Source organism: Temnothorax longispinosus, chromosome 7 (genome assembly GCF_030848805.1).
Source record: "Temnothorax longispinosus isolate EJ_2023e chromosome 7, Tlon_JGU_v1, whole genome shotgun sequence".
Lineage (NCBI taxonomy): Eukaryota > Metazoa > Arthropoda > Insecta > Hymenoptera > Formicidae > Temnothorax > Temnothorax longispinosus.
In genome coordinates this window covers 9,588,040-9,610,385 of record NC_092364.1, presented here as the reverse complement: position 1 = coordinate 9,610,385, position 22,346 = coordinate 9,588,040, and the positions used below count along the sequence as shown (strand labels likewise).

Sequence of the window (22,346 nt, the reverse complement as noted above, 5' to 3'; positions counted from 1 at the left end):
CGGGATGGAAATTTCCAACGCTAGTACACTATTTGCGTCTCGCTCTTTCGATTTCCGGGTAGCAACAATTCAGCTTTTACAATATTGACTTTTGAACGACGCCGACCTATGCGCAAGGTCCATTCGATGTTCCTGATCTTGATTCCGCGTCGACTTCCTGGAGAAGACGTCCAGGTCGCGTTTAAAACGTCCGCCAATGGCGACGACCTGTCTGCCCACTCTCTAGGCCCGTGTCGGTCGTATTTCGGCCTGACTTCCCGCAGCCGACGTCTAGAACGACCAGTTGTCCGGACTGTCCCCCTGTTAGGACGGTCGGATTTTGCTCGCGCTTCGACTATCGGGTGTACCAGGTGTCCCTGGTGACGCAACACTAGTCTTTAATATCTGTCCGGCAAACCGGGTGTTTGCGCGGTCAGATCGCGCTCGCGATTGATTCTTACGTTTAATCGACCTCCCCTGAGTACGCATATCGAGTCTCAGTTCGGTCCGACGCTCGGTTCAATATCTTGTGTCTGTCCGGCAAACCGGGTGTTTGCACGGTCAGATCGCGTTCGCGATTGATCCCTGGGGTTTGTTTACATCCCCTAAGCATGCATATACCGTATCGTGACGTTACGACTCCTCGTTCGCAATAATGACCCCTGTCCGGCAAACCGGGTGTTTGCGCGGGCGGATCGCATTCGCGATAGTCTCCAGAGGTCGGTGAAGCCTTCCTCTGGCGGCAGTTTTAATCTCTTGTCGCTGCGTCGCCGCATTCGTCGTCTCGTGACGTGTCCGGCAAACCTGGGGTTTGCGCGATCGGATCTTTCTCGCGATAGTTTCTAGAGGTCGGAGAGGCCTCCCTCTAGCGGCAGTTAATGCCGTTTGGCGCTACGGCGCTTCCTTACCATGTTTTGCCGGATGTCCGGCAAACCCCATGTTTACGCGGTTGGATCGCGTTGGTTCTTGCAGGGTCCCCATCTGAGGATGTCAGGAGTTGGCATCTCGACTCCCGTTGACCTGGTACGCGCTTTACCTGAACTTCGCGTTCGCGCGTCGAAGATTGTGTGTGGCTCGACCAATCGTTATTACGGTGCTCTCGCGGATCCACGCACCCGTCAAATGAAAACAAAATAACTTAATTCCCTGGTCGGGCCAGACACTCAGTGCCGCAAAACGAAAATGAAATTAATTGTGGATCGCTAGGAAGAAATACTTATCTGCTAAATGGGCCGCTGCCCAGCGACCGCTGCCGCATATCTTATATATTACAACGCCGGACGTATGGGCTGAATAACTTTATTAATATTAACTATGTACAAAAGAGAAAGGGTAAGATTTTCCCATTTCGTCCTCGGAACGTGTGTAGATACTAAAATTTATACGGGGATATCCCCCTCGTCCTGAGACTCGCCTTCCCCGCTGGACGGGCTGGCAAAGCCCTCGGCCTCGTCCTCCGGCTGCTCCCGCGGCTGCTGCGTCGGCATGGCGGTGACGGTGATCGTGTCGGTCACCGTGACACGAGTCATCTCAATGCGATACGCGCTGTCGAAAGCTTCGGCAGCGCGTCTTATCGCCTCGATTTCGGCAGGAGAGCCCCATAGGCGCGCGTCTCCCGCCGATGGCACAGAGTGCCGTGCAACCTGGCGACTTACTGTTAGCGACGGCGTGCTTCGCCGGCTCCCCTCTGCTACTGGCCGCGGCTGCGGCGTCGCCCGTCGCTCCGCTCGGCTGATCTGCTCCGGCGTCAGTCGCGTGACCACGACACGTGGTTGGCCAAGGAGCTGGCCGCGCACCGTCTTAGTGCACGGCTTCAAGGTCAGGCATGACAGTACGAGTAAAGCAATATGCGATTGGACCACTACTTATTTAACCTCATATATCAGAGCAAAACATTCGGCAAGCCCTTATTTTCAAGGTATGTACGAAATCCGGAAACTTCAGGGAATATTTTAAGACATGAATAATGTATTCATCTGATCGCTAAGTACATGTATTATTCGTTGAAAACCTCGGACGTGGCGATTTGCATCATTCTATCTTTCTCGTTCATTAGATGTAAACAAGGATAGAATAACAATGGCACGCTCCGCGAACGCACATTTAGAATGACTTATTTCTTGTAAAGTGTCGGTAACCTTACTTGATTTTTCGTACACATGCCCCTTATTACTGTATATTTAACATATATCAAATTTAGGTACCTATCTAATACTTGTTCTCACGAAAGGACCACCTTAACTCTATTTACACCTTGATTTGGTAAATCGAGCAATTGAGTTGGAATCGAACCGGGCTTCAGTCGATGCATTAATCGAGCCTCGGTATTCAGTGTACGTGGCTTTGTCCATTTATTTTTCATGCAGTCCGAAGAGAAATGTCGCTCACATATTCTTGCTAAAAATTACACATGAGTTTTCAGAATCACACAAATTATATACTGTATACGAATTCAAATGATTCTTGAAATTTACCGCTGTTTATGTTTAAATTTTCTTCTCGGTGGCAAGCTTCGAGCCATTTTTCTTTTAATCGCGATTTTGCGGAAATGGAAAGAACTTGATGTCTTTCGTTTTTGTAGCTCCACTGGAACGACTTTTGCAATTTCTCACGCAACAAATCGGCATGATTCCTAGATGATCATAATACAACGCACATAATACGACGCATAATACATAATACATAATACATAATACATAATACATAATACATAATACATAATACATAATACATAATACATAATACAACGCGAATTAATTATTTTAAAAAACTGTAAAGAATTTATTGCGAAAAATATTACCTCAGCCAGGATTCGAACCTGGAACCTCCCTCATTTCGTGAAGAGCGTCTGAGGTAATATTTTTCGCAATAAATTTTTTAATTTTTTAAAATAATTAAAAGCACATTTTTTTAATGTTAAGAAAAACGTTTTTTTTACAATGTTAAAATAAATACAGCAAAAATAAATCGCTAGTGAATAATGAAAAAATCAATAAAATAAATACTTTTTTAATGAGAAAAAAAGGATTTGTTTTATTAATTTAAACGTTTTTTAAATATTTTTTTTATTACTAAAAATGTTTTTAAAAACGTTGAAAAATATTTTTTTGCTACTTGGGTTATTTAACAAATATCAACCAATATAAATGCCTCTCAACATTAATTATATTTACTACTTACTGCGTATGTTTTATTAAAGTCGCAAAAGTTAAACACAAAATATTTCCCGCACAACAGACGCACGCGACGGATAACGGACGTAACCGACGACGAATTGATGGAAGCAGCCATATTGCTTTTTTCGCAAAAAAGGTCGCGCGCTGATTGGTTCAAAAACTGAACGAGTGCGCAGCATCGGGAATGCTTCACCTGTCTATTTACACCATGGTGAGAACTGCGTATAACACTATATTTTCGAGTTGCGGGCGGCTTGGAGTGACTAATTCCGTTGCATTGTTTTTGTATTAATTTCAGAAAAGTTATGGCAAAGCCTTGCCTTCAGAAGTTTCACTTCTAACGCGCGTGGCGACCACACGCATGATTTTTTTATATATATATCTGTTTCTATATAATCCATATTTGTAACTTCGTAATTAATACGATATTTACAATACGTGTGCACACGCAAAGCTTTTTCTTCAAATAAACAATCACAACAATTCACTACCATTCACTATTGCGCTGTTCATAGAGCCTGTAAACGCTAACGCTATTAATGCACTACCTCGGAAGGAAGAGCGTTGGTAGCGAGCAGTTATGACGTATAACACTACCAGTAGTGACGTCACGACAGCGTTTGGTAGCGCTATCATAGAACTCCGCGAACAGCCAGTAGCGCTAGGTAGCGCTAATAGCGTCTCCCCGAACGCACCCTGAGTGGATTAGGCCTACAGGGAACACCACATAAAAAAAAAACGCGCCATTAACTCTACCGCAAAGTAGTGAGAAAACGAGTTTAAAAGTACACTACAGACTCTGAGAAGTGAGATACGGTGAGATAAAGTCGCTGAAACCGTTTGTTACAAAAAGTATCCTACTTTTCCCGGCTCTAGCGCCAAAACTATTGGTTGTAGGAAAAAAACCTATACTTCCTTTTTTGTAGAGAATTTAATTCCCTGCAATATTGCATTAAACTATTTTAGCCTAAGTCTAATGGAAACCGAGATATTCGCGAAAAACCGATTTTTCACCCCTTTCTTCCAAGATGGCGGCCAAAGCACACCACGGGGGAGGTCGGAAACTTAGTATGTCATTATTGACACCAAAACAAAGAGATTAAAATTTTTTGCAGCTTTGTCCTAATTAGTCGATTTTCAAATGTACTTGCCGACTGGACTAAAAAGACTTAAAGTGTAATTTACTTTCAATTAGACGTCTTGAAGATGCCGGTTTCAAAATAACTTTCAAAAAAAGTATGGCGGTAATAGTGCAAAACAATATAAACATTGCAACAGCTGTACGGGTAAGCTATACGAACTAGAAGTATCAATCAAAAAGTGTGCATTCGCGGGTGCAGCAGAAAATCAAAGTGACGCAGAGGTATGGCATCGTCGTATGGGTCATTTAAATAATCAAAACATGGAAAAACTCATACGTGAAGAACTGGTGGTCGGTCTATCAAAATTAAGTGCAAGTCCGGGAAAAGTTTGTGAACCGTGTATCTTTGGTAAACAGACTCGGAAACCGTTTCCAAAAGTGAATGAGTGTCGTTCTAAACAACCGTTAGAGCTCATTCACCGCGACGTGTGTTGACAATTAACTCGGTAGCGTGGAACGGTGGTAGATACTTTGTGTTCTTTATCAAGAGACACGGTAGTGTCTCGCGTCAAGTACACGCGAAGCGAGACGCACCGTGACTCTTTTACGCGACGCGACGAGTTGTAAGTACCCGAGATTTTGAAATCTTGATAATGACTGAACGGATCGAGTTCTGAGTAGGCTCAATAGATAGCTTAGGGTCGATTTATATAATAAGTGTTTTTTTTTTCTACGTGCCCTACGAACGGAGATATTACGATGCAAAGTCCAAAATGTAAATATTTTCGATTAAGATACGTTGTTATCGTCGTCGCCGTGTCACTTTCACTTTTTCGACATTATGCGGCACTAATATCGCTTTTAATGATAAACCGTGCGCGCGTTATTATCAACCTAGCAGGTAAATCAGGCTAATCGATATATGTACTTTTTTGTTACTTCTTCTTCGCGTGTGCGGCGACATTTTTATCGACCTAGCAGGTATATTATCAACCCAGCGAGTAAATCCATTCGAGTCGATATATCGATATATGATTTCTTAAATAAAACTTGATTTTTTCCTTGAGATAAAAGTTGTAGATCTCGAGACGTCTTCAAAACATTATAATAAAGCTCTCTTTTGTTATTAGAATTTCCTGAGATATTTTAAATTTTGTCGTATTTTAAAATATTTTTAATATAAAATATGAAATATTTCGTAAAGTATTCTTGTTTCGATGACTTTTAGTTTCATACTTTTGTACGTAGAATAATGAAAGAATTCGAATAATATTAATTTTTACATTTGCAATTTTGCAAAATTGAATGCGTCTACAAAATGCAATCAAGTTTTTTAAAATAATTGTTTCTGTTTTTTTTTTTACAACAATCAGTTTTTTTTATTATTCTACGTATAAAAGTATCAACGTAAAGTCATCAAAAAGTGAATTTACTTTACGAGATATTTCATTTACGTTTACGATTTCATTGTAAGTAACTCACAGTGTTCAATTTTATATCGATGTGAACCGTAAATCAGGTTGTCGCTCCGTATGTACGCAGGTATCGTGTAACATATAATAAAGTACCAAATGCAGCATGGTCCTCCTGGCCTTCTAAGGGCCTTGGCACATAGAAAAACTTAAGCAGTAAAACTTAAGCAGTAAGAAATCAACAGTATGGATTCGCTACCGCTTAGGGCCGTGCCTTAAGTTCTTGACTGTGATTGGCTGATTTGCTTACTGGTTGAGTTTTACTGCTTAAGTTTTTTTATGTGCCAAGGCCTTAACTTGGGACGGATTCAAGGTTGCTTGCCTATGGAGTAGCGCACACACACCGGAATGACCGCATGGAAAAAGGAACGTGCGACGTGCAAGTATACAATAGCCTAATGACCGCGTTACAATAGAGTTTCTAATTTACACATTGCGCTGAAGATGACCACAAAAATGGTCGAAACGTTCGCGAATTTTTTTATGTATTGACGATAAGAAATATATATAACTTGCGCCCTATTTACCGCGCCGGCTCTTACTGCCTCTTTCCCTTTAATCGAGATATTTCATATTTTATATTAAAAATATAACAAAATTTAAAATATCTCAGGAAATCCTTAACGAAAGAGAGCTTTATTATAGTGTTTTGAGATCTCGACGAGATCTACAACTTTTATCTCAAGAAAAAAATCAAGTTCCATTTAAGAAATAAGTCTCCTTTAAAATTTCTTGAAAATGATGACATGTACACTACCCTCCATAAGTTTGGAAACACTCTATAAAATGCAATATACAGAAAATAGTACATAATAGTACATATGTTATCCAACAGGCTTTTAAAATAAAGAATTTCCATTAATTTTTACATTCCTCAAAGTAACCACACCTTTTGCTTTAATGACTGCCTTGCATATTCTCGGCATACGGTGGATCAACTTTTGGAGTTCAGTCGGGATACGTTTTCATTCTTGCTGGAGAACTTCCCAAAGGTGCACCTGTGACTTGTGATTCGCTGTTCAACAAATTGAACTCCGAGCACTTCGGTGTCGCGAAATAATCATTCGACATATTTTCGGCATGTACAAGTGTTGCAAGTGTCCCAGGTGGAAATATATATGATTATTTAAACGTCTTACGATATATTCATACCAAAAATCTGCACAGATCGTTGCCGTGCGACTATTTATCTGTAAATAGTCGCACGTACGGCATCTGTCATAGAGTGTTTCCAAACTTATGGAGGGTAGTGTATGACACAACTTATATTGAAATCATATGTCCTCCTTCAAACCAAACAACTTTCGCCTAAGGCATTTTTTCTAGAATTACAAATAAAAGAGTTTTTGGGGTGATTGATTAAAATGGGACACTCTATATGTATTATATGTGTATGTGTGTGTGTGTATATATATATATATATATATATATATATATATATATATATATAAATTCAATAAAAATTTAATTTGTTGTTACTGCTAATTTGTGAATAATTAAAAAATGAAAAATGGAAATTTTTAGCCGATACTTGCTGATCCACTCTTAAAAATGGCGTGTTAAGTCGATAGTCGAATTTATTGTTGCCTTTTTACCGCGATGCTGATTGGTTATCTCGATTGATTGCCGCGCCGTAGCTTGCTTCATCCCGTGAGGGACTGTCATCACGGAGTGTGTTTTGACAGTTTGAACGTTAGCGTATTGTCGTGTGAGTATCTTATATAACGAGTTCTGCGAGTTTCGTGCGTGTGTGTCGTGTGATGTGACCGACGTGACAGCTCGTGTGTGTCGTGTCGCGAGGTTAATGGGGTTAATTGTTTATTTAATTTTTATATTGTGAATATTTATTATTTCTCTTTATTTCTAGATAATTTTAATTATTTATATGTTTAAATAATTTTGTTGGTTTGTCATATAGAGTCCGCGGCAAATTTGACGGGATAATAACAGCTTGCATCGTTTGGGGTTATAGTGGTAATAACGAGGTCGTCCCTATATACTTTCATTTTTTGCCAAAATATATAATCAAGGCGTCGCAAAGCTAAAGAAGATGAATAAGAAAGGAAGCGGAGGAAGAAAAGGTAAGTCTTAAAATAATAATATAATATTATAATATGAATTTTTATATTATATATTGTGCGTAACTCGTCGATGATGATGAAGACGGTGATAACGAACGTGTCAATAATATTTTTTTAATTCTTTGTGATTAAGGTAATAAGTCATAATAAAGTTAAAGAGGACGAATAAAAAAGGAAAAAGACGAGGAAGAGGAGACGAGAGAGAGAGAGAGAGAGAGAGAGAGAGAGAGAGAGAGAGAGGTAGGTAAGTTCTAAAGTAACATTTAAATTTATATTGTATACGTAATTTATCGACGTGAAACCAGCGACAGCGTGTTTGTCCGTAATTTTTTTATTCTTTATGATTAGAACTTCCGCATAAAACTCTTGTATGGTAGCGTAGCATAACGTAACGTGAATCAACGTACAGGACTCTCGTGTCGTAACGTAACGTAACGTAATGTAGATCAACGCACAAGAAATGTATAACGCCGTAACCGATACGTTTCTTGTGCACTGACTCACTTTACGTTATGCTACGTTACTATACAAGAGTCTTGTGTGTGGAGGCTCTTAAGTTTATTTAAAGTCAAAGAAGATAAATAAGAAAGAAAGAAGAAGAAGAGAAGAAGGGAGGAAGGGAAGGGAGGGAGGGAAAGAGAAAGAGAAGAAGAAGAAAAAAGAGATAGAGAAAAAGAGGTAAAGTCTCATAATAATATTAATATATTATATATATTAGGTAGTCTAATGTATACAATTTAATATACATATATTAGGATGATTCAAGATCTCTGCGACAAACTCTGAGGAACGATAAATCTCGTAGAAAGAACCATATTCTGTGAAGAAACCTATGTTTTCTGACGTATTGTTTGGGAGCTACACGATGGCACAGACAAGTCTTAGGTGACATGTATTACAATTGTAAAATAAATTATTTATTTATTATTTTAAGTATATTTGCAGACAGTTTATAGAAGATGTTTAAAGTGTCTATCCTGAATTTAATTGCATTTTGCGTTACAGAATACAATTAAGTGAGGCAGACACTTTAAAAACATCTTCCGTAAACTGTTTGTAAGTATGTTTATTCGGTGCCATGCGATTATCAATATACAAGTAAGCAAAGTTTTATGCACAATTTTTTATCATGCACATTTTCGAGATTAATATTGAAATGCTTCTATAGGTGATTGGTGTGAAAAGTCAACTCCAACTAACGCTTTCCGCGCATGTGAAGAAGATAGAGAAGGAAAAAATAGATAACAATCACGAATAAAAATAATGTATGTATATTATATTGTGTGTAATATTAGATGCTTTCTATTTTCATCAAAACTTAGATAATGTTCATTTCTAACGTCGTTTTATCTTTTTTTAGCAATTAATGAGTAACAAAGACAGAATAAAATTACTTACTTTAATAAATGTATACTTGGTGTTTTTTTCTTTACATTTTTATTTAGATTATTAGATTGAAACAAAATGAGAAATAAAATTAAATTCAAAAATGAGTTTTGATTGAAATTAAATTAGATAATGCCCAGAAAAAGAAAAATGTAATGTATATCGAATAAAATCAATATCGATATATGTATACAGAGTGTGTTCTCATTATGCGCTCAGTGTACGCTCATTATGATTGGTTCTTACACTTAGATCCGGAGACGAATCAAAGGTAAAAACCAATCATATTAAAGAATCACTGACCGCTCACTCAACAGTTGTGTTTCCTGAATGTGGCCATTGTTAAGGGTCAAAAAGATGACAGGTAGAATAGGTAAAGTAGCTAGCACAGGAAGAGAGAGAAGTGCAAGTTTATGTAGTGAGGGGAGTATAGATGATTATTTTAAAAGAAAAAGAGAGGTAAGGGGAAGAGGAGAGGAGGAAGAGGCGTTTAAAAGGAGTAGGAAAATGGTGAGATTGCCAGAGGGGAAAGAACAAATGGTAATAATGAATAAAATGATGGAGGAAATACGAGAATTAAGGAAAGAACAGAAAAAGCAAGGGGTAGAAAGCAAGGAAGAGAGAGAAATGATAAGAGATGAGATTAGGAAGATGAGGACGGATAGAAAAAGTGAGAGATAAAAAGAGAGAGGTAAGCCTTAAAATAATTATAATTATAATTATAATTAATTATAATTAAACTTATATTGTGCATAACTCGTTTACGATAAAGATGATGATAGCGTGTTTGTTCGTAATTTTTTACTCTTTCTGATTAGATATTACAAAGTTAAAGATGATGAACCAGAGGAAAAAAAGGAGATAGAGAAAGAGAGAGATAATGAGAGAAAAAGAGAAAAGGAGGGAGAAAAAAAGAGAGAGAGGGAGAAGGAAGAGACGAGTAAGCCTTAAAATAATAATTAAACATATATTGTGCGTAACTCGTCGACGATGACACAGGTGATAGCGTGTGGGTTCGTAATTTTTTTTTGTTCTTTGTGATTAGATATGACAAAGATAAAGATGACAAACGAAAGGAAAAAAAGAAGAGTTGAGAGAGACAAAGAAAAAGAAAAAAAGGAAACAAAGAGAAAGAGAGAGAGAGAGAGGGGTAGAAAGAGGGGGAGAGAGAATGAGAGGGAGGTAAGCCTTAAAATAATAAATAATTAAACTTATATTGTGTGCAACTTGTCTACGATGAAGATGATGATAGCGTGTTTGTTCGTGATTTTGTTATTCTTTGCGATTAGATATTGCATATATAATTAAAGATAATGAACAAGAGGAAAAGAAAGAGACAGCGAAAAAAGAGAAAAAGAGAGAAAAATAGAAAGAGAGGCAGGTAAGCCTTAAAATAATAATTAATACTTATATTGTGTGTAACTCGTCGATGATTAAGGGCCAGTTCTACAAACGTCGGTTAACTCTTAACCTCAGGTTAACTTATCCTTTGTTTTTTTCTAACGTCCCCTTTAGAAAGAGACGAAGAGTTAACCTAAGATTAAGAGTTAACCGACGTTTGTGGAACTGGCCCTAAGTTGGTGATAACATGATTCTTCGTAATGATTTTTCTCCGCGATTAGATGTAATGATAAAGTTAAAGATGACGAACAAGAGGTAAAGCAGGAGACAGAAAGAGAGAGAGAGAGAGAGAGAGAGAGAGAGAGAGAGAGAGAGAGAGAGAGAGAGAGAAAGAAGGAGAAGGAAGAGACGAGTAAGCCTTAAAATAATAATTAAACTTATATTGTGCGTAATTCGTCGATGATGAAGATGGTGATAGCGTGTGTGTTCGTAATTTCTTCGTTCTCCATGATTGGATATGACAAAGTTAAAGATGACAACTAAAAGAAAAAGAAGAAAAGTCGAGAGAGACAGAGAGAAAGAAAAAGAAAGAAACAGAGAGAACAAGAAAGAGAAAGAGAGAGAGAGAGAGAGAGAGAGAGAGAGGGAGGCGGGGCCGGAGAGTTAAGAATTTACTTTCGTAATCAAAGAGATAAGAAGCATGTTAAAAATTTTGTATATAAAAATTGTATGTATTTTTGTCGAGGTTTTTAATTAATTATTAAAAGTGTATTTATATCGTTGCAAAAAACATGAAATTAAATTAAATAAAGATTTGTCTGTACAAAGTCATTTGAAAGTCATGTTGTTATGTATATACCGTTAAATTTTTCTTAATATGTTATTATTAAAAAGCAATAGTTAGTATTAATAAAGAGCAAATGTTGTTTTGTGTAATAATATAGAAAAAAAGCTAAATGGCGCGCGCATAGCGCGCGCTTGTAATGTTCTAGTCACTACAAAATACATGATATTAGTACACAATTACCTTTTTCAAAAAAAGGTAAAAAAAGGCGCCAAGTACACGCGCAATGTATCTTGTAAATCCAAAATACTTAAATGGTAGTAGCTTTATTTCTCCCTAACAAAATAATTCATAAAATTGCGTTACCTAACTCAACCCAAGTAATATGTATTTAAAAAAAAAAAGTGAAATCTTTGAATTGCGCCAATTGCAAAGAGCATATATATATATATATATATTGTTTTAAAAAATAATTGTTGCGCAACTACTTTTAAAATATAAAACTCAAGTGGTACGTATCTTTGTATTTCCATTCAAGGGTCTTCTTATTCCAACCCAAGCTTTAATTCTTTTTGACTGTTTAGTACAAGCTCGCGCAGGAGCTTAGGCTCTAGATTTATCAAATAGAAAACGACACTCTTACTCGTTTATTTTAAGGCAAAGAAATTGTGTAATTTTATGAGTCGATTGACAAACGGTTTATCGTATTACAATTAACATAAAACATTCAGTTTCTTACAGAAGTATATGCTGTTTTAAATACAATGGAGAAAAGGTTGATTAGTAATGAATAATCAGCTGCATAAAATACAATAAAAGAATAATCACTAGAGAATAATCCTTTCTTGTAGAGAACTCAATATTGTAATCTCGTCTTGAATGATAAAACTTCTCTGAAGAAAGTAGATAACAGTTATGCTTATTTTCCGTAAAATGTTGAGATAATCAAGGATATTTCAGAATTAAACTATCTCAGAGAAAGGATCATTCATGTTTGACACATTTGCAAAGCTTAAAGTACAAGTAAATATCAGTATGCAAGTAATAATCATAAAATAAGTACAAGAAATAATGAGACAATGAAATAATGTGCCAATTCTACTATAATCCCGAAGGAATATAAGTCAGTGCAACTGCTGAATAAAACAAAGATTTGCTTGCAAAGACCTTGCTTGCAAACAAATAAGTAATCTCGTAAAGAAGGAAATAATCCAAATAAATTAACGTATATTGCATAATCTATGCACATTAACTTTGAAACCCTTCAAATATTAATAGACCCATTAATTCATGCAATGAAGCACATTATCCAATATGTAATATATCAGTTTATAATTGTGGCGGTCCGCGCCACCAATGATACATGCCTGCGCGATGCTTGCTGTACCGGCAGTCCGCGGCAACGCCGCTAGGCGTCGCATCGCCGGCGCATTTTCGCGAGTTCAAAGTTCCGCACCGACCGGTATATAAGGAGGCTCCCTACGGGACCGGAGAATTCTTATCAGGCGCTAGTCGCCTAGGGCAGGAGTTCCCAAGCTCCAAGCTCACTCGGCGCTTGGCCGCCTGGCACGAGGCGCAAGTCGCCAGCCTACATTCGGCGCTTGGTCGCCTGGCACGAGGCACGAGTCGCCAGCCTACATTCGGCGCTTGGTCGCCTGGCACGAGGTGCGAGTCGCCAGCCAACATTCGGCGCTTGGCCGCCTGGCACGAGGCGCGAGTCGCCAGCCTACATTCGGCGCTTGGCCGCCTGGCAGGGCGTACAAGTGAAAGCAGCAAAAACACTGACACGAAAAACACCTGTACATAAGATGTAAATATATATAATATTGTAAAACATATACTATTGTGTCGCCTACATAACTATTCTCCTTTGCGATCCACAAACCTTTGGGCCAACTCCTACACACGCACCAGTAGCTGACTAAGTTAGAATAAGCAGTAGCAGACTAAGGTAGATTACCGCATACTAAAGCGCCCATAAATTGGTGACCCCGATGTGATCGCAAGGAGCGGTAGCAAAATGGACGATCCCAATGGATTAGTACAGATCATCGATGAAAGCGTCAGCAGACTTGCTGTACGCATACCTCCATTTTAGGGAGATGAGCCTGAACTATGGTTCGTACAGCTGAAAACACAGTTCACCATCAATGGCATCACCCAAGATTCGACGAAGTACTCCTATGCTCTGTCTCAGTTAGACTCTCGTCAAATTAAAGTGATTAAAGACGTAGTCACACAGCCCCCAGCACTCATACAGCGTATGTCCGTCTTGCAGCAGCAGCGGACACGACATCTCTTGGAGCTCGAGGAATTACGAGATCGCAAGCCATCTCAATTCTTACGACACCTCCGAACGTTAGCGGGTGAGAATGTACCCGACTCCCTTCTACGGACACTTTGGCTAGGACGACTTCCTACTCAAATGCAGATGGTTCTCGCTACCCGGACGGAAGATCCGCTCAACAGCGTAGCCGAACAGGCCAATTGCATCCACGAGATGACTAGCAAGGCCGTAGTAGCTGCAACAGCTACGCTTGCGAATAAAGAGTTCTTGGAGGCAAAAATCCAGGCTCTGACCAAACAAGTGGCCACACTCACTACACGCCTCTCGAGAGATCAGTCGAGGCGACGCAACAATGAGAAGGGCCGGAATCGAAGTCGAAGCCGTAGTCAAAGCCGCAACCGCGGTAAAACCAATGAAGTTAAAGACGATAAAAATGACAAGCACTACTACTACCACAATCGATTTGGAGAGAAAGCAAGGAAGTGCACACAACCATGTACATATAAATCGGAAAAAGACCAGGGCAGTCACTGATGGCGGCCAGTCGACCCGCTCCAAGCCCCCGCCGCCTAATCGTCACGTGCCAAGATACTAAAAGACGATTCCTAATAAACACAGGATCGGATGTGAGTGTATACCCTCGCTCTATGGTAGCGGGACACACCACGCCAACATCTTACGAACTCTATGCAGCAAATGGCTCAACAATCGCTACGTACGGCACAATTACACTGCAGCCGGAACTCGGGTTACGATGCGCATTTCCATGGCGTTTCATTATCGCCAGCGTCACGCAGCCCATCATCGGAGCCCACTTCCTTGCCTATTACCATATCCTTCCAGACCTACAGAAGGTACTCTGCTTGATGGTAAAACATACTTGCGCAAGAGAGGCACGTCAGAAAGAGGGGTGGTGGAATCTATCAGAGTGTTGGCTATCGAAGATGAATACCACAGAATTTTGGCAGAATTTCCTGATATCTTAAAGGCTACTGCTAAGAGACATACGGTAAGACATAGCACGCTCCATCACATCAAAACCACGGATGGCCCACCAGTTGCAAGCCGTCCCCGCCGGTTAGCTCCTGACAAACTCAAGGCGGCCAAGGCTGAATTCGATCTCTTGCTTCAAGAAGGGATCATTCGAGTATCGAAAAGCCCATGGTCATCACCATTACATATGGTACAAAAAAGGCGACTCCTGGAGATCTTGTGGAGATTACAGGGGAGTTAACGCTAGAACAGAAGTGGAGCAATACCCGATCCCGCATATTGAAGACTTCTCGCAGAATTTGCACGCAAAGAAGATTTTCTCGACAATTGATTTAGTGTGGGCATACAACCAGATACCCGTCAATTCTGAGGATATTCCAAAAACTGCTATAACAACTCCTTTCGGACTCTTCGAGTACCTTTACATGCCGTTCGGGTTACGCAATGCCGCACAAACTTTCCAACGCTTTATTCACGAAATCACAAGCGACTTGGATTTTTGCTATGCGTATATTGACGACATCCTCATTGCATCAGAGAACGAGGAACAACACAAGAAGCATTTACGCATACTCTTCGAACGACTTCAAAAATACGACATTTTACTCAACCCCGCTAAATGCGTTTTCGGAAAGTCAAAGGTTCTTTTCCTTGGTTACGAGGTTTCAGAGAACGGCACTCAACCTCCGCCAGAAAAAATCGCAGCGATCAAGGAGTTTCCCAAACCTGAGAACATTCAGCAGTTTCGACGGTTCCTGGAGACTCTCAATTTTTATCGCAGATTTATTCCCAAGACCGCTAAAAACCAGTCAATCTTAAACGGCTTACTCAGCGGTCCCAAAACCAAAAAAAAGGCTCCCATAACTTGGAACGCAGAATTGGAAACAGCTTTCACGAAATGTAAGGACAGTCTGTCTCGCGCAACTCTGCTGGCATACCAAAAACCAGAGGCAGACATCACACTTACAACCGACGCTTACGAGACAGCCATCGGAGCAGTCATTCAACAACGGGACGAAACAAAATGGCAACCGTTAACCTTCTTCAGTAAAAAGCTGAATCCGACTCAGCAAAAATATAGCCCCTACAATAGAGAGCTTCTAGCAATCTACGCCGCTATCAAGCACTACCGGCACGTGCTAGAAGGAAGGATCTTTACGGTGTTCACCGATCACAAGCCGATCACATACGCCTTTCGACAAGATCCACTCCACAGCTCTCCTAGGCAGGCACGACATTTACAATACATCGGGCAGTTCACTACCAATATTCGTCATAGCGCGGGTAAAAACAACATAGTCGCTGATACCCTCTCACGAGTAGAGGAGATTCAGTCCGCAATCAACTTAAGAGAAATTGTCACAAGCTCAAGAGGAGGATACCGAGGTGGAAGACATCTTAAAAGAAAACTCTTCACTCAAATTGACAAAAGTATCAATCCCTGGAACGAGTGCAACATTGTATTGCGACACGTCAACCCTAATAGCACGTCCCTTTGTTACAAAGGAATACAGGAGACAAGTGTTTCAATCACTGCACAGCCTATCGCATCCAGGAACCAGAGCGACGGCAAAATTAGTCGCACAAAGGTACGTTTGACCACGCATTAAGGCCGACTGCCAAAAATGGGCAAAAGCATGTCTCGCGTGCCAGAAATCAAAGGTCCACAGGCACAACAAATCGCCTTTAGGACAATTCATCGGCCCTACCAAACGGTTCGAACACATTCACATGGACCTAGTTGGGCCTCTACCTATCTCAAAGAGTTTTAGATACTGCCTCACAATCATTGACCGGTTTACCAAATGGCCTGAAGCCATACCGGTGGCGGACATATCCGCAGAGACAGTAGCTTAGAATCTCTTCACACACTGGATCTCAAGATTCGGTACACCTACGCGGGTCATTACGGATCAGGGAAGGCAATTTGAGGCCGACCTGTTTCGTCAGCTTACTAGGCTAACAGGCACCACGCACATACATACAACAGCCTATCATCCCGCAGCCAACGGCATGGTCGAACGTTTGCACCGTCAAATTAAAACGGCCATCAAATGCCACGAAACCGAAGCTTGGACGGAAGTATTACCCGTGGTCATGATGGGCATCCGAGCAGCAGTTAAGGAAGATCTCCACGCAACTCCGGCAGAACTGGTGTACGGAGAAACCATGAGACTTCCGGGAGACTTTCTACAAAAAACTACTCAGACCAATGAAACGAGCGACTTCTTACTAAGGCTCAGAAAGACGATGGAAAGTCTACGGCCGCAGCCAAACACGGTTCGCCTGCTATCTTCCAGCACAAAGACCTGACAAACACAACACACGTGTTCCTCAGGCACGATGCACCAACGCGGGCGCTGCAACCCACTTTTGACGGCCCTTACGAAGTCCTCAGCAAAGGCGAGAAGATTTTTAAGTTACGGATTAACGGCAGAACCGTCCACGTAACTATCGACCGCTTTAAGCTTGACTACATTTTGGCAGATCAAGAATCAAGCGACAAACCTCGTGAGACACCTCAGCCATCACAAGTTACTCCAGCAGACGTTCCACATTCGGAAACCACAACGCGGAGTGGCAGAGTGTCACGAAAAACGGTACGTTTTCAAATCCCGACTTCAAAACAACGAAGGGGGTGATGTGGCGGTCCGCGCCACCAATGATACATGCCTGCGCGATGCCTGCAACACCGGCAGTTCGCGGCAACGACGCTAGGCGTCCCATCGCCGGGGCATTTTCGCGAGTTTAAAGTTCCGCACCGACCGGTATATAAGGAGGCCCCTTACGGGACCGGAAAATTCTTATCAGGCGCTAGTCGCCTAGGGCAGGAGTTCGCAAGCTCCAAGTTCACTCGGCGCTTGGCCGCCTGGCACAAGGCGCGAGTCGCCAGCCTACATTCGGCGCTTGGTCGCCTGACACGAGGCGCGAGTCGCCAGCCTACATTCGGCGCTTGGTCGCCTGGCACGAGGCGCGAGTCGCCAGCCAACATTCGGCGCTTGGCCGCCTGGCACGAGGCGCGAATCGCCAGCCAACATTCGGCGCTTGGTCGCCTGGCACAAGGCGCGAGTCGCCAGCCAACATTCGGCGCTTGGTCGCCTGGCACGAGGCGCGAGTCGCCAGCCAACATAAGGCGCTTGGTCGCTTGGCACGAGGCGCGAGTCGCCAGCCAACATAAGGCGCTTGGTCGCTTGGCACGAGGCGCGAGTCGCCAGCAAGTGGAGGCACTCGGTCGCCTGGCACGAGGCGCGAGCCGCCAGCCAATAGCGGCGCTTGGTCGCCCATCTCGAGGCGCGAGTTGCCAGACTAACCCATGGCGCACAGTCGCCGATTAGACTGTTCTAGATCAACAAGCGACGGTCACAGCTAACGAGCTCCTACGCATGGTTGCCCCATCCTGGCGTCCCACAGTACTGACAAGAAGCCAGCAAAAGGCACAACGCCGCGCCTATTCGAGGAGAAGTTCGTTTCAGTAAAAGAGGATAAAGATCCCACTAAACGATGGCGGACCAAGCCGCTACCTCTTAAGGCCATCACAGTAAAGAGAAAGGATTTGATCCTTGCCTCCACGTCGTTTAAGGTGACGTCAGTAACGAGTACCTCTTACACCACTGGGGTCCCGACTGGCATTAACCCTGCGAAGCGATATAAACCGAGTCCGACCAGTAGCGGAAAACGGACACGTGAAGCTTGGACCCAGACGGAGGCAGAATTGCCTATTCGAGATGCCACCGTGTCTTCCTCAACAATAGGCACGCAGACGGATGCCCTTAGGCTTAAAGTCGACGCCGCGGTACAGACGAAGCAAAGAGGGGGCGTACAAGTGAAAGCAGCAAAAACACTGACACGAAACCTGTACATAAAATGTAAATATAGATATTGTAAAACATACTATTGTGTCGCCTACATAACTATTCTCCTTTGCGATCCACAAACCTTTGGGCCAACTTCTACACACGCACCAGTAGCTGACTAAGTTAGAATAAGCAGTAGCAGACTAAGGTAGATTACCGCATACTAAAGCGCCCATAATAATCAAACTCAGTTGAAGATGAATAGAGTATTCAATTAAGCAATAATCAAACTTACGCAGACAATGCATTATATCTTAATAAAGTAAGAACTGTTCACATTAACAAGAATGAATCGCAATAAACGCAAATAACGTCGTATTCTCGTGATTATCGGAATCACGCTTCTCTTTCTGTAATGTGTCTCGATAATGTAAGTTTAAGTTATTTCAGCAAGAATAAATAACTTTACACGCGTGTTACAACCACAAGAAATTAACGTAAAGTAATTGTACTGAGCTCAGTCTATCTTATTGTAACGAGGGCCCGTTCTGCTTACAATCCTCAAGATTGCAAGCCTATTGTGATGGAGGAAATATTCTTCTCATCGTTCTTTCTCGAACTCTGTAATCAAAGATCGCACTATGATAGAACATTAAGTTCATCATACCACGATAGACAAAAGCGTTTACTCATGTGATGATCAATGATTTACCTGAGATCGGAATATATTACCTGAAAGCGGCTGCTTTCCTCGTGTAAGGAAAATAATGGTCTCCTTGACCCTGCCTTTGCGGGCATTCTCATCGTGTCAATATGGCTGACTCATCCTTCGTTAGTGTGACTACGTCGTAATGGCGACGCTCGTTCTTCGTTCGTGTGACTACGTCGTAATGGCGACGCTCGTCCTTCGTTCGTGTGACTACGTCGTAATGGCGACGTTCGTCCTTTCTTCACGCTGCTTGGTCCGAGGATCTTTGGATATCTGGGTATCTTTCTTCTTAGCTTTACCGCAACAGCCTCGCTCGATAATATTAACAATTCTCGGTTCTTGCACGATACCGATGGCTCGAATATCGTAACGATTACAATCGCGTATCAACGCTCAACTTAGTTTAACGAATCTTCTCGAAAGAAAGCAAGAAGTAATCAAACACGACTTTCCGCTACGACAAACGAACGCTGAATGCCCGCTCGGCGCGGTGCACGCACGTACCGGCACGCTCACGCATCCGCAGTATCACTCCGCCGCGGCGTGATCCGTCTCTGGGGCGCAACGCGGTCGACGCAGAGCGCGCAAAAATACATAATATCGCATATGAAGTTGGTAACGGTACCGCCGCCGCCATCTTGGCAGCTCTACCGTACCACCATGAATATGTCAACCACGGCCACAGATGTCGACCAATACACAATCTCTTTCTTTTTCTGATTACATTCTATACATTAACAAAATTATAATATTACAAAGAATTATTTTAATCATAAAGAATTAAAAAAATAACAGTACAAAATAAAAATATTTAATTAAAATAAAAAAATTTTTCTTGTAAAAAAACTTGGCGCTGCTAGACCATGGAGTGAGAACAAGATCGGCCCCATTTTTTTCGCATTCGATTTTGGTCATAAAGTAGGTACCAAACGAAAGGTCTCGTCAAACTGATTACAGATATGTCAGTTTCAGAGTGTACCTATTTACCGTTCCAGAGATATCGGGCTCCAAAAATTCCATTTCGCCCGGCGAAACCCAGTAGCGCAGAGACCACGAAAGCTATCGGTCTCCTTGAAAAGACAATAAAGATTATTCTCTTTGTACTGACCCGAGTCGTATATCCTACCCCAAGATTGACATTACTGAGAACGTTCATAACAGGCGCCATCTATTGGTTTTGAAATTTTTGGAGCCCGATATCTCTGGAAAGGTACACAGGTACACTCTGAGATTGACATATCTGTAATTAGCTTGACGAGACCTTTCGTTTGATATCTACTTTGTAATCAAAATTGAATGCAAAAAAATGAGGCCATTTGCCTATGAACACTTGTTCTCATTCTTTAATAAAATACTAAAATTTTGATTGAATTTAATAAAGCACAAAACTTTTGATCGAATAAAAAAGCAATAAACATAATGTAGGGAAGTATGCAGCGGGAGTTTGAATAAAAAAGCAACGCCAAGTTTTTTTTACAAAAAAATTTATTTATTTTATTTTAATTAAATATAGTACTTTTTCTTCGCCAGTGAGTAATACAATTAAACAACTCCTTTGCTTCGACCGAACTGACAATATTTATTAATTTAATAAGCACAACGCGTTTCAACCGAGATTCCGGTCCCTTTCAAGTGCGTACAATATAATTGACCGCTTGCAAAACACTTTATTATACAACAATGTGGCAGTAATGAGTCTACGAACTAAAATACAAAGAAAGTATAATAATTACTAAACAAAGTAAAAAAAAAAAAGTATAATAAGGAGAACAGTAATAAAAAAGAGCACAGCTTACATGTTTTGTGAGTCAAATGGTAATAAAAGATAAACGAGTCATATTAACAAATGTGATATTCGATGGTGCGTTCACATTAGATGACAACGGACGACTGAGTGAGAAACAAAGGCAGAGGCAACCGAAAGCGCTTACATTAAATTTATTATTTTGTCGTATATAACGGGAATTGGTCTAGTCCCAAAGTTCTACTCAGCGAGAAACACTTCAAAAAGAGAGAGATAGCCGAAATGGTGTTTATCAAGAAAAACAATAACATTATTAATTTACAAAAGGACACCGATAACCTTCCCGTTATATACGACAAAATAATAAATTTAATGTAAGCGCTTTCGGTTGCCTCTGCCTTTGTTTCTCACTCAGTCGTCCGTTGTCATCTAATGTGAACGCACCATTGAACATCACACTTGTTAATATGACTCGTTTATCTTTTATCACCATTTGACTCACAAAACATGTAAGCTGTGCTCTTTTTTATTACTGCATGTTCTCCTTATTATACTATTTTTTGTATTTTACTTTGTTTAATAATTATTATACTTTCTTTGTATTTTAGTTCGTAGACTCATTACTGCCACATTGTTGTATAATGAAGTGTTTTGCAAGCGGTCAATTGTATTGTACGCACTTGAAAAGGACCGGAATCTCGGTTGAAACGCGTTGTGCTTATTAAATTAATAAATATTGCCAGTTCGGTCGAAGCAAAGGAGTTGTTTAATTTAATTAAATATTTTTATTTTGTACTATTATCTCTTTATTTTTTTGTGATTAAAATGATTCTTTGTAATATTATAATTTTGTTAAAAAGAATTAAAGCTTTGGTTGAAATGAGAAGACTCTTGAATGGGAATACAAAGATACGTACCACTTGAGTTTTATTTTTTGAAAGTAGTTGCGCAACAATTATTTTTCAAAGCAATATATATATATATATATATAATATATTATATGTTACAAGAAATTTGATTAATTCGGGAATTATGCATAATGGCCGGGCAATATGCATAATTCCCGCTTCTTTTGGGACATTTGAATAATAAAAGCAAAAATGTTCAAATTAATTATGTTACGTCCTGCGGATTTCACGATTTCCCTTTTTCGCGGGAATTCTTAACCACTTAAGATATCCCTTAAGATAGGATAATAAACTGAGCACGGACGGTTATCGATCGGCGAGCTTAGATCTCCTCACATTCCTTTTTTTTCTATACACTATAATAACTATTTGCCTAGGCGACGAAGCGACCCTCCAGAGTAAAGTATTGACAGACGGGGCATACGTGATCGGATTTTGTCTATCAACCTTGTCTGGCCCATAACTATAAACCCGGCGACACGACGCGCCAAAAAGGGCTGAATCCCAGACAGAGTTGATGAAGATCTTTATTGCATCGAGCGAGCTTTCTAAAATTGCTTGTACAAGGGTTCCGACAAACAGAGACAAAGCCTAGGACGTGCCTGTAAATA

At 40.7% G+C, this 22,346-nt stretch overlaps 1 protein-coding gene across 1 annotated transcript; it reads left to right on the top strand.

Annotated features, from left to right (window-relative positions):
- The first annotated feature begins 13,320 nt into the window (after nt 1-13,320).
- Nucleotides 13,321-14,121, top strand: LOC139816914 (uncharacterized). The gene is made up of 2 exons (XM_071784743.1): nt 13,321-13,377; nt 13,429-14,121. The coding sequence occupies exons 1-2, from the start codon at nt 13,321-13,323 to the stop codon at nt 14,119-14,121; spliced, it is 750 nt and encodes a 249-aa protein (XP_071640844.1).
- The last annotated feature ends 8,225 nt before the right edge of the window (nt 14,122-22,346 follow it).